This window comes from Pholcus phalangioides, unplaced genomic scaffold (assembly GCF_987345545.1).
Source record: "Pholcus phalangioides strain wild (caught in Gottingen) unplaced genomic scaffold, Ppha-v1.0 ptg000007l_1, whole genome shotgun sequence".
Taxonomy (NCBI): Eukaryota; Metazoa; Arthropoda; class Arachnida; order Araneae; family Pholcidae; genus Pholcus; species Pholcus phalangioides.
The window spans coordinates 33,754,764-33,769,388 of NW_028301600.1; the positions used below are offsets into that span (position 1 = coordinate 33,754,764).

Below are 14,625 nucleotides of genomic sequence, written 5' to 3' on the forward strand. Positions count from 1 at the left end.
AGTAATACTGGGAGCTTAGACTCAAATGAAATGACAGAAAATAATCAAAATGGCAATTTGTGGAAAATCTCCTTACATACAGCTACTTTCAGCATGAAACTTCAACACAGCTTACTATATCGCCGGCATATTTATGAATTTTCACAATGTTCAACTGGAATTTTTATATAAAAGTTTCTTTATATAAATCTTGGGAGGGGAGGGGGGGGAGAAATCAAATTTTGGGAAAAATAAAATTAATATTTCCTGCACACATATATACTTGAAAATCATTTCCTTAAAAAATGCTAATATTTCATTAAATATTGAATTCTTTCATTTTAAATTACACAACAGTTTCTTTCATGTTTGCTGTAAGTTTAGTGAAATTTAATTGAAAATTGGGATTTTTGGAGTAAAAATTCATATCTTCATGAATATAAATGCCGTTTTTACCAAAATGCATAAAAATATTACATGAAGCAAGTGAAATATTTTGCAATTGTATCATAAGAAGCTGCAAATGATTTGAAACTAGTTGATCGAAAACATCTTCTCTTATTTAATTTCTTGTTGGTTCCCTTAAATCAGGCATCTTCAACCTGTTGGTTCCTGAAGTACCCAGACCGCTCGATGCTCATGTCCGATTTCATGCTCGTGAACACTTGATCAACGTCTCAAGTAAACACCCTGTACAAATTACATTGAAGGATTTAAATCATCCTGATTTCATGCATTCGGATGTCAAACTTGCCGTAAGGGTGCTTTTCTTTCGATGACGGGTACAGGCAGTGCTCGCTACTTGAAAAAGGTTGAAGACCTCTGCCCTAAATGCACTAGTGTGTAAATTTGCACTGGAAAGTGTGAGTACAGGTATTAGGTTTACATGCCTGAAATTTCAGAACAATTCAAGTATTTTTGTATAAATTGGAAAAAATGTCTCTCCAAAGTAAATACTGATGTATGGCTATATAGTGTATATGTATTTTTTATTTGGCTCAGGAGAGACAGGCCAACAACTTTATTTTGAAGTTAGAACAAGGGGACTGTTTAGAAAATTAAATTTTGTATCTCAGAGTATATATTGTCCCCCTTATGCCAGAGACCTGAATGCGCAAATTTTCACTTTTTGGGTTTATCAGCTGGTTGGATCACTTATTTTGCTAAGTAAGTTTTGTCAGAATATGAATGTGTATTCCCTATTAAAACACGTTACAGAACATAACATCCTTAGAATAACATGGGTAGAGTTTAACATTTAAACATTATTTCCTAAGTTTTTGAAATTTGCATATTCATGATTCTAGCATAAGAGGGCGGGGGGGGGGGGGGACAATATGTTCCCTAATAAAAGAAATTACCTACTTAAAATGAGCACATTATTTAGATACTATTTCCAATTGAAAGTATGTTTCTATATAATGAACGGTCCGAAATTTAAAGAGGTGTATAAGAACTTTACTATACATCCTGTATATTATCTGTTTTCCCAAAATCTACTTTTCAAGTCTTTTATGAAATGATAACCTTTTAAATATAATTTAGCTGCAAATATGTGATTTGTTTTTTTTATAGTTACCCCTCACCTGTAGCATTTCAGAAATATAAACCAAAAATGGATTTTTTCCCCTGTTTAACTTTTGTCGTCATGTCAATACAAAGGTTAGAGAAGGGTTATTTTGTAAAATTTCAAATTTAACTATTAATTAATAATAGAATAATCACAATGTAATAAAAATAATTATTTATTGAGAGATTACTATTCATTAAATAACTGCTACATAATTAAATCAACATAATGCAAAAAGCTAATGTGTCACTAATTTTTTTGTGTTAATCGATCGTGTAAAAGAAATACCAATTTTTAATTGCTGAAAACTAGTTCTGGAATAACAAATACTTCATGTTTGAGTTACGCAAACTCAGTTTTGGGAATACTGGTAAGGGGTTAAATATTAAGCTGGTAAATGAAAAATAATTTGAGTAAAAAGGTTTTTTTTTTCATTTATTGATTAATTGTAATATCAATAATACAAGTGTGGATAAACAAATTAATTTGCATCTTAACCCAATTAGTGTACAAGAATGGGGAGCCCCGTAACCTTGTACCCAACTGTTGCACAGCTGAAAGAAGCAATAGGAGATGTATATCATTTAAGGTCGAAATATTTTCCGAAATAATGTTCTGTCTATGGAAAAACAGGGTGTTTTAAATGATACCATTCCAAGGTCACTGCACAAGTATATGAAATATTTTTGTGCGTAATTTTGGGAGAGAGTCAGATTTTTTTTTTCTATTTCTGCCTAAACTTTTATTTAGTCTAAAATATAGAGCTGTTTAATTTTTTGAAATTTCATACTATAAATATGCAGCATAGTGCAGGGTTAAATATAACAAGTATGTTTTCCTCTATGTTATCTAGTGTTTTCTGTTTATTGGAATTTTCTTATTGCAATTAAAAGTTTGATTTCATCAATTTCATAAAGTAGTTCAAAGGTAACAAAATAAAAAAGCTAAAATGCACTATAGACATATACTCACCTGAATTCAAAAACTTGTACACATCTTCAAGCTTTTTAAAATCAGAATATGAATAATTTCTAAACACTTCATTTTCCATAGAACAACCTGTAGATATTAAAAAAAATCATCTAGGAAATTAGGTCCAGAATCTATATATAAAAAAATACTAATGAAAAAATTACAAAAATGTGTAGCTAATGGTTTTTACAGTTTAATGCTAAACAGTTTATGTGGAGCACTTTCTGGATATCTGCTTAGTTATAAGAGTATATATACTCAGACATTTTATTTTCAAAAATGGAGATAAAAGTTTCACGTCTCATTTATTCTTACTTTTTTTTATAAATAGATGTGTTACTCAACCATGAAATGAGTTCTATATAGTTTCTCCTCTTTAAATTACATAGGAAAACCTTTGTGGGGACTCAGTCAAAAATGTGCTAGCAAATGGCAGCGCACAAATTGTTGTAGCTGGAAATGTTTTTTTATAACAAATTTAAAATAATTTAATGAATGTAAATAATTCTATGAATATTTTAAATTTAAAATATTCATACAAGATGTCACTCACTTCTTCATCACCCCTATAATTAGTTACACCAGACATGATCTCGTCATAAGTCTAATAGATATATCTTTACCAGGACTCTGGATCTCGAATCCTGCAAACTACATGGCTGCTAAAGGCACCAACTAAAGGGGAGGGACGATTTCTTTTTATCACCAAAGTATCATTCACTTACACTTGAAAAATGTCCAGAAGTTTTTTATACTGCGCTACTGTACACAACTTTTTTTTCATTCATCATGTCTCATTATAGCTCAAGAACAAATGTAAATCAAGTTGCAGTCAAACCTTCACAGTTCTGGCGTTCAAACGTATCATGTGGTTCCTGCAATTCACTCTCGCTGGAGTGAAAGCAGAGATAAAGTTTCATCATGTCGTGACAGCACTGGGAACCAGAGAAATTGGCCACGGTTGGAGACATGCTCGCTAGTCCTCCCGCTGTGATGCCATACATAGCTCTGAAAGACCGCTTGTGTGTTCAGCACGCCAATACTGAAGCACAGCATCTCAAAGACTTGATTTCCGACATACAGTTGGGCAACAAGAGGCCATCTTGGCTGCTTCTTGAAATGTGGAGTAAGGTGTCGGCCAACTCATGTCCAGCAAATTCTAGCAATCTGACACTCTGGACAAGATGGGCAATGGAATTCTTTCTACGTCCGACAATATTGCAACATCCAGCAATATCATTGACTGCCCATTAGCTAAAGGACGTACTGCTCCAAATCACTTCACATTTGGACCGCTTAGAAGTTCAGTCTCAGGTTTGCAGGCAGAACTTCTGTCATCATTCCAGATCATGATCTCGTAGCCAAAATCACAGTTTCATTGAGGAACAGTGCTGGTATCCCCAATGCTTTGGAAACAAAGGCCATAAATGATCGAAGCTGTGCAACTTTGACCAGGGAAACTAATGTGGCTGTCACTTGAGGCATAAGGTAGTGACACATTGATTATACAGCAACTGCAACTCTCAGATACATTCTCCAGTCTGCATTTTCTAATCAACACTAGAGCTGATGTATTTGTAATACCCCCATGCAAAGAGGACTCCCAACAACAGCCAGACAAGCTTCAGTTGTTTGCAGTAAATGGAACTGCCACAATACCTTTGGACAGTGAATGTTGAAGCTAGACTTATGACTGGCATTTCATTGGTCATTCATTGTTGCAGCTGTTTCACGTCCAATCAATATATATTGGTATACATAAATGAATTCAATTTTAATTAAATAACTTCAATATCCATGTATACTGTTGAAATGATAGCCCTAGTTAAACAATCTTTAAACTTGACCATTTTATCTATCTACAGATTCCTGTCATTTCCAGTAACAGATTTTATCAATGAATTCAAATTTATTTTAAATATCAAATGTGAAAATACCATCATTGTTGGTGATATCAATATTGACCTCTTGAACACTGAATTGAATATTTGTAGTGAATATATGGACTATCTATAGTTTGGGATTTCAACCTTTAATTTATATATATAAAATATAACAAAACCCCAGTCAGGTGCATGTGTTGACCACATTTTCTTGCGACATTCCTCAATAATTACTAATTTTCCACTGTGCTAACACAGATCACAGCCCTATACATGGCAAATTGTTATTCAGTAATATTAATATAGTTAATAATAGTCACAAACTGAAATGTTCTGCTGAAATAATTGACTGCAACAAGATAATCAGGTGTAGCATGAAGACACTACATTCTCATCAAATGTTACTGACTCCAGTAACTTGTTCGATGAATTCATATCAAACTTCAAACACTTGTTCACAACCATACAAGATACGTCAACCACACAAAATGTAAAATAAAACAAACCTTTGATCTCACTCAAACTAAAACACCTTATAAAAATAAAACAAACCTTTGATCTCACTCAAACTAAAACACCTTATAAAAATAAAACAAAAGCTATACAAAAATACCCCTATGATGTTTCAATAAATATAGCTTATAAAAATGTTGTTTGAATGGTCAAGTTCCAAATTAGAATTGATAATAATTATTACTCTCCAAACAATTTTCGAAATGTAACACATCTAAAAAATGCTGGAAGTTATTGGATGAAATAATATCCAAAGATGATAATCACAATTCATCACCAACAAACTGTGATAACACCCTTGCTCAAAATTTGAATGCCCACTTCATTAACATTTCACCACTCAGCATTAATATAAATGGTGATTACAAACACTATATCCAGTCAAACATAGTCAACTCAATGTACCTCACTCCAACTTGTCTGGAAAAAATTTAAAAAATTATTAAGACTTTACCTGCTACAGATACGTTGAACTCTAAAAAGCTTTAGAGATACTTCCTAATAATATCTTAAACATACTGACTTAATAATTGTATTACAAGTAGCAAATTTCCTAAATCTTAAAATTAGCAGTTGTAAGTCCCAGTTCATAAAAATTGTGATCCAAATGATCTCAACTACTTCAGACCGATTTCAGTTTTATTGTCACTTTCACAACCAATCAATAAGAATAAAATTTTTTCTTTCCTGTCACATGGAAATTTTTTTTATATTAATCAATGATTTTCTTCCAAACAGAAACACACAGACAGCACTTTTGACATTCACTAAGTATATTGTTGAAAAATTAATTCATCCAAAAAGAGTAATACTTGGAAAAAGCATTTGAGAGAGTTGACTGTCATATCTTACTCAATAAATTTCATATTTTCGGAATCAGAGAGCACATAAATTAATTGCTTATTGTCTTGGTCATAGATCTCAAATAGTTAAAGTTGGAAATAATCTTAGTAACCCATTGGAAACAATCAAAGGAGTACCTTAGGACTCTGTTCTGAGACCACTGTTACTTAATACATTCATAAATTACCTTTGTAACATTGAATTAACTGGTAAAATTATCATAATTGCTGATGACACAGTACTAGTACTTTATTCAACTGATAATCATTCCCTAGCAAGTTTGATAAACACTGATTTATTGATAATTTGTATAATTGATTTATCTGTAACAACTTACAAATAAATGTAACAAAAACTAAGTTTATGTACTTCTCTTCTATAGCTAATATAAACATTAACATTAATCTGATATTCCCCCAATAATAATGGATAAAATACAAATACAAATACAAATACAACACCACAACAGGCAAAATGCCCAACGAGGTGGCTGATAAAAAGATGCCCATAAAAATATGGTTGTCATATGTTTCAAAAATACAGCAACCCAATTAAAAATGCAATTAACACAAATTACAAACAATATATACACATGATAAAATATTATACAATGCCCATAAAGAATACTTATGGTTGTCTTATTCTAAGAATGGATAGCTTCCCGATTTACCCCAACATGTTTATCGTATTTCTTTTTAAATGTGTCAATTGTGTTACAATTTACTACCTCCGGGGGTAAGCTATTCCATTTATTAACAACCCTATTGGAGAAAAATTCCCTGCGACACCATAACCTTGCATTGTCCCTCACCAATCGATACTGGTGTCCCCTTGTAAAAGCAGTCGATTGGCGGTGTACTAAAAGTTCATGGTCCATCCTATCCATCCCATTGAAAATTTTGAACACTTCGATCATATCTCCTCGACACCTGCGTTCATCCAATGTAAACATATTCAAAAAATGAAGTCTTTCTTCATAACTCAAGCCCTGTGTGCCAATAAGGACACGCGTAGCTCTTCTCTGCACCCCTTCAACCAAGTCTATGTCCCTCTGTAGGTATGGTCTCCAAAACCTTACAGCATACTCCAGTCCAGGACGAACTAAGCCTCGAAAAAGCGGAAGAATGACTTTAGGAGAACGCGAAGATACCTTTTTGAAAATGAGACCAAGCATTCTATTCGATTTTTTGACAACCGCTGAACAATGTTCAGAAAACTTAAGTCGCTCGTCAATGAGAATTCCCAAATCGGTGACTCTAGTTGCATCCGGGATAGTGACACCATTCAACTCGTAAGAGAACCGTGGGTTGTTCGAACCAAAATGAGCGACCATGCACTTATCTACGCTAAACGTCATGCTCCATTCATTTGCCCATGCTGCAATCTTGTTTAAGTTGGTCTGGAGCAACTCCCTATCGCTTTCATTCCCGATTACCCCCATTAGCTTCACATCATCTGCGAATTTGCTAGTAATTCCATCGATACCCTGATCGAGTTTATCGATAAAAAGTGAAAAAAGTATGGGGCCAAGGACACTTCCCTGAGGAACTCCACTTGTGACGTCTGTCCAACCAGAGAATTCCCCGTTCACCATAACTCGTTGCGACCTATCTCTTAACCACGATTCTATCCAATTCAGCAAGTTGCCCCCTATTCCAATCTCGTGTAAACGCTTCAAGAGTTTGCCATGTTGGACCCGATCGAATGCCTTCTGGAAATCAAGGTAAACCACGTCGACATTTTTGCTCTTACCCAAAGCCTTAGTCACGTAATCATAGAAGCAAAGGAGGTTAGTTACACATGACTTCCCCTTCCTGAACCCATGCTGATTATCCGACAATACATTATTCTCGTCTATCCACTTCACAAACTGCCTTTTGATGATAATTTCCAAAATTTTCGAGAGGGAGCTCGTCAAACTCACTGGACGATAATTAGACACCACTTCTCTACTACCCTTCTTAAATATAGGAACAACGTTAGCCAGTTTCCAATCTCTCGGGACGATACCCTCAGCAACACTACTCCTGTATATCTGTGCGACTGGCCCCAACAATTCATTAGCACCTTCCCTGAGAACCCTGGGATAGATATCATCTGGTCCTGGTGCTTTGCTTGCACATACATTTCTTAGAAGATTTAGGACCTCCACGTCTTCCACTTGAATATCGTTGAGCGTTTTATTACCCCATGCAACACCCGTATATCGAATATCATTATCTCCATTAAAAACCGACGCGAAAAAGTCATTGAAAGCACTACACATGCCTACATTGCTCTCTACTTTTGAGCCTCCTATCGAGAGGGGGCCAACTGTCCCCTTACATCCATTATTGACGTATCGAAAAAATGATTTTGGGTCAGAGCCAATGTTATCTGCCAACCTAGATTCAACTTGCTTTTTACTATCCCTTATCGCTTTCTTCAACAGTCTTCTTTTATCAGTAAACAATGATAGGTCACCTCGTCCACTTTTATACTCTCTGAATGCTCTTTTCTTTTCAAGATAAAGGTTCCGCACGCTATCCGTGAACCATAGAGGGTGTGATGTACAAACACGCTTTTTTTGAACAAAGGGTATGACGTCGTGCAAAACAGAGGACAGCTTCGTACTAAATTCTTCCCATTGACTTACCACCCCTACTGATTCCAACCGGTCTTTGAAAACTTCCGCTAACCTTCTTCGCAAAACATCAAAGTTAGTTCTCCGAAAACAAGGAACCAGTCTTTTGTTATCAACCTTACCCGAGGAAAAGTTACAGAGAAATCTGACGATACGATGATCACTGGAAGAAAACTCTTCCCCCACCGAAACATGTTCAACTAGATCCTCAGAACTAGTAAGAACTAAATCCAAAATAGCAGTACCCCTAGTGGCTTCTGATACATGCTGATACAAAAAATTTTCGAGCACCAACTTAAGAAAGTCTCTTTCATACTGATTTCCAGATGAAAGGTTCTCCCAATCAATACCCGGGTAATTGAAATCCCCTAGTATGAGAACCCTCTTTCGCTTACACATGTAGGAAATTTCATCATGCATTTTGGCGATATAATTTTGATCCCTATTCGGTGGATTGTAACAAACCCCAACAATAAGCTTATGACGTCTTTTGTTCTCAAGTTCAACCCATATGGTTTCAATATCACTTCTCTGCACGTTACACTCTCTAGCCTTCAAACATGATTTCACGTATATCAACACTCCACCCCCTTTCCTATCAGATCTATTTCTCAAAAAAGTATCGTATCCGGAGATGTGTAAGAAAGATTCATCCCCATCGTTTGCCCAAGATTCTGTAATGGCTATAAGATCCAAGTCCTCCACAACTATCATAGTTTCTAAAAAATCTTTCTTGTTACCCAAGCTCCTGGCATTTATTAACACACATTTTAATTTGCCCGGTGGTTTGTTGTCAATCGAGAAGCCATCCAAGTCAGAGGTGGGTAATTCCCCGTCAGTACTGTTGTGATTATCATTAACTAACCCGCATTCCCGACTACGTGGTCTGGGAGTAAAAAACCTGACCTAAGACTATCGTAAACCTCCCAGACCCCTCTCTTATTTAGATGGATCCCATCCGAACGAAGCCACCTATCGGTAAATGCGGGAAGCTCCAAGAACGTGACCCCAAGTGAGGAGCAAATGTCCTTCAGGCCTATATTGAATTGGTGGATCCTACTCCTATATCCCCTACTACCCCTTGGCAGCACTGGAATCACTGCCACATCTGAACCCCCCTCCCTAGCGGATAATAGTAAATCCCGGTATTCTGACAGAGACTCACTAATATTCGCTCCTACCTGATTTGTTCCCACCCACAGAATCACCCGCAAGGGCAACTTTCGGCGATGAAAAACGTCTCGAACGTTGCCAATCTTCCCCCCAGGAAGACAACAGCGCTCGAAACCCCGAAAATCCCTACACACTCGGTTCCCAAGTTCCCTAACCATAGAATCGCCGATGATTAAACCCCTATCACTATCCCCCTCTACCTCATCCACGACCTCCCATTCGCCCTCTAAAATGTCGTTGTTCGTGGAGATTGCTTCTTCATCAATAGGTGGCTCGACGACCAGAGGGTCCGTTATAACCGGACCCTCTAGCACCCTAACTTTTTCCCGTAAAGCTTCGACCTCGTGTTCCAGCCTTTTTCTATCCAAGCACCCTTTACAATTGAAACTATCAGCTACTATACCCCTAGACCAGGGAAACCTCCCGTCGCAAGCTCTACACAACACTAGTCGAGGTCGAGGCATACTAACACTATTGCTAAAGCTAGATAATAATAATAATACTTAACAATACGAAAATGAGAAACGTTAACTGGAAATTAAAATAATGTAAAATACATTACTATGCAAAATATACGTAAGAGATTATACGAAAAAATTACGTAAAGTAGAATGCTCAGCACTAAATCACGAAGAATAAAATAAATATGTATATAAAGAATACAACACCCTCTAAAAAAAGTATTAAGCTACGAAGTACAATTTATACTTATTAGAATTAGCTAACTATCTCAAAACACTAACACTACAACAATAGGCCCAAATGGAAGGAAAACAACGTTATTGAGAGTACCCGGGAAAAAGTATACACTGTTTGCTAACACTAACGTCCAAAAACCTACGAACTTATATCAAAGAAGCGACCGAACCTGGCGAAAAAACAACGAAAATGAAATGCGAACGAGAAAAATAAATATAAGTCGATCGAAAATACACAACGAAAATTTAAAAAAAAATGAGAGCAATATTAAAAAAAAAAAAAAAACCACTTATCTCACAATCCAACGTGCGCTAAAAAAAAAAAAGAAAATCACCGCAGAATATGACCCAACAATAAACAACACGCTAAGTAAAACTCACGAGAACGAAGAAAAACACAAAGAAAGACACAAAATGGCGCACTGGCGTGTCGGTGAGCGGAGCGCGATAATAGCACGTCCGTTCCCCACGACGGCGAAGACGATTACGAAATATTTCTACTTGTAACTATCTGAGTCTCAAACAGGTTTCCATGATTAAATACCTAGTTATTCATTTGATCATAACCTCAAATGGAAAAACTCATGTAAAATATTTGTAAAATAAACTTCGTTATATAATTTACAAACTATTATTACCTTAAATCATACATAGATCAAACGTTCATGTTGACACTTTATTACTCCTTATTCCATTTCCTACTATTATACGGTTTGGCTATCTAGGGAGGCGACTCCATTTCAATTCTTACACCAATAATGAAACAAACTCCAAAAAAGAGCAATAAGACTCCTTACAAATAACTTTGTATAACAACCCCCCCCCCCTCAAAACAACTATTTCAGCGTTGGAATCTTTTCCCTACATCAGCTTTACTTCCAAAAATCTAAAATAATTATTTTCAATTGACAATTTGCTTTGCCTTTAAACACTTATTGTTTCTCAAATACACTCATGTCCATAAATTAAGGATAATGCCATCTCCGGCAAAGAAAGGTTCAGAAACAAAACAAACGTTACTTATTCATAAAGCCCATTTATTAAACAAAAGATAAAGAACAAAAATGATGGTGTATGTATGATACCATTCATAAAAACTATGATTTTTGCTCCCTGGAGCAATTGTAAAAATATCTCCTTTACAAAATCTTACTATTACATGGTTGGCATGATGGTTAATACATTGTATGTCTCCCATGCGATGAAATACAGTCCGTACAATGCCTAGGCATGCTGAGTATCAAATTATCGATCTGATCTTGGGGAAGATCACTCCACTCAGCAAGCAATGCTCTCCGAAGTTCCGGTACACATGTAGGAGGTGGTTGACGGGCTGCAACTCGTCGGCCAAGCATGTCCCACACATGCTCTATCGGATTCAAGTCAGGTGAATCTGAGGATATAACCATATGGAATGGCCAGCATTCTCAAGGCATTCGTTTACAATGTTTGCTCGGTGAGGACGGGCGTTGTCATCCATAAACACAAATTCTGCGCCCATGGCACCCCTAAACAAACGTACATGTTGTTCCAGAATGATGTCCGGATAAATTTGGGCTTTCATGGTTCCGGTTTGAACATGCAGATCTGTTCTGGAACCCAGTATAATTCCACCCCAAACGAGCAATGCTGCACCACCGTAACGGTGTCGTTCAATGATATTGTCTTGATGATAACGGGTACCTGGCGTTCTCCATATGAATGTCCGACGTGAATCAGACTGCAAGCTAAACCTGGACTCGTCGGAAAACATCACACAAGCCCACTGTGACGAAGTCCACATTGCATGTTCTCTACTCCAGGCTAATCGCTGCCGACAGTGAGTTGCCGTGAGCGGAACACATCTGACAGGCCTGCGAGCATATAGACCAATATCTCCCAAACGTCTGTACATGGTTTGCCTTGAAACTGTGGTACCTGTGGCTGCAGATAGCTGATGAGACAGGTCAGATGCTGTGCTCCGTCTGCTTCTTTTGGCAGTTACTGCCAAATACCGGTCTTCATTCGGCGTTGTAACTCGGGGGCGACCTGTACTGTAACGTCTACTGACGTTTCCGTTATCTTGGAATCGTTGCCAAAGCCTAGAGATGACACTTTGGGCAATTCCAAGTTCCTCGGATACTTCCATCTGAGTACACCCACATTCCAGGAGGCCGATAATTCTACCACGTAAAAAATCATCCACATGCCTCCTCTGTGTCATAACTATTCACTTATGGCACTGAGCACCTTACAGAACTCTTGTGAACAATTTCACTTCTTTGTCACCATTCCTTATATACCCCTCTCTTACACTCTCGTCATTGTGACGTACTATCGGCATCATCTGGTGGCTTCCTGAAATTTGCATATCATTCTTGCAGATGTGCGTGAAATTTTTACTTCAGATTTCGATTTCCGTGTGATTCTGAATTATCCGTAATTTATGGACATGAGTGTAAATTGAACAATATATACTTGCTGCCAGTTGTTCACAAAACTCTTCTGAAGAAGCATTTTACGTACCTCATCCAAAATTTTACAACTCTTTACCACCTGATATTCTCAATATTATTAATTTATTACCTTTCAACAGACACATGAAGAAATCTTTTTTCAATCAGTGACACACAGTTTCTTTTTATTTGTGCTATGCTCCTTAATTAGTTAATTATGAATTTATTCTATCTTAAGTATTGCAACATTATATCTATTTTCATTTGTATTCATCTGAGAAAATCATGCAATGTATGTTTCAAACAGTTCCATGGGTGAAAATACGGGGGGTGTGGGGGGGAGGGGAATGCCCCCCCCCCAGTCGTTAAAGGTGAAGTCGACTGATCTAATGCATGTACAGTCGGCTCCCCGTATTTGCAGATTTTTTTCCTTTATTGGAATTTTTCTTTAAAATACTCAGCAATCGTCGTTCACATGTTTTGTTTACAAAATTTGAGTTGTGCTTGTATAGGATGGCTCATTCTTCTAATGCTACTAACAATGCTTTGAAAAGGTAAATAAAAGTGAAAACTTGACAAGAAAAATTTGATATATTGACTGCTTGGCGAAGTCAATACCTTCTGTGGTCCGCCATTATGGAATCAACGAATGTTCGGTGAGATATATCAAGAAAATGAAATCTGAAATTTGTTCAGCCACAGCTGTAGCTGCACCCGTGGCTGTCAAAACTTTGCATCGCCTATGGGATCCATGTGTTTCACGTACAGAAAATGCTGTTTTTTGTGGGTACAAGACTGACACAACAAGGTATTTCAATTGATTGTAATATTATAACAGAAAATGAGAAAAATTTTACTCTTCCATAAGGAAAGGGCTGATGAAACGTCTATTTCATCAGAATCTTATGCAAGTAAAGGTTGTTTCATAGGTTTAAGAAACGATTAGGTTAGCGCAATGTAAAAAGCACTGGCAATCAAGCCTCTGTCGACCAGGAGGCAGCTAGAAAATTTCGAAAGATTTTTTGTAGAAAATTATTGAAGAGAAATGTTATGCATCTTACCAGGTGTTTTACGCTAACAAAACTACACTATTTTGGAAGAAAATGCCGCAAAGAAGTTAAGCAAGAGGAAGAAAGTGAGCTCCTGGTTTTAATTCAAGTAGAGATAGATTTACTATGTTGTTTTGCGCAAATGCGTATGAGTACATGATAAAGCCCACCATCATTTTAAAATCTGCGAGCATTGAAGGGAAGGATAAGTCAAAGCTCCCAGTATTTTGGACGAACAATAAAAAGTCTTGGACTATGAAAATACTTTTCCTGGATTGGTTTAAACGGTTTTTCGTTTCGGAAGTCAGGAGGTACCTTGAGAGTGAATACATGCTATTCTCAAAGTTCTTTTAATATTGGGTTGACCGAGGAGGAGTTAATGCAGCTAACTGGTCCTGAAACTGAAGTAGTACCAGATGAAGAAGATCGAGATAAAGAAATAGTTCACCACATGTAACATAGCGAAAGGGATTCGCAAGCTGAAATCAGCAATAGATTATTTTCATAACATAAATCCCTCTATTTTACGTTCTTCACATGTAGAAAAATTAAAATTGGAGGAAGCCTTGTCAACATACTCCAACATACTTAATGATATGAAGACACGGCAAACAGAAAAATCACAACATTCTTTCAGAAAACATCGCCAACAATCACTGCATTTTACATTCCCTACCTACATTCTACCTCTGCGTCACCCTGCTCTTTCTCATGATATTCAATAAACGAGATATACAATAAAAAACCTATGATTTCTGTTATTCGTGGATTCCCGTATTTGCGGTCACTCCCGGAACGTAACCTCCGCGAATACGGGGGGGGGGGGGGGCCCGACTGTATGTATAGATGAAATGACATCATTGTGCCCCCCAGACTTCCAAGTCTAT

The 14,625-nt window shown here is 36.8% G+C and overlaps 1 protein-coding gene across 2 annotated transcripts in view; it reads right to left on the reverse strand.

The window, feature by feature from the left end:
• The window catches only part of LOC149085214 (uncharacterized), a 123,710-nt gene that overhangs the window by 67,167 nt on the left and 41,918 nt on the right, over window positions 1-14,625 (reverse strand). For both annotated transcript variants that reach the window (XM_089233078.1, XM_089233079.1), the window contains one exon: window positions 2,522-2,608. In XM_089233078.1, the coding sequence (XP_089089204.1) occupies window positions 2,522-2,608 (87 nt within the window). The remainder of the gene's footprint in view (window positions 1-2,521; window positions 2,609-14,625) is intronic.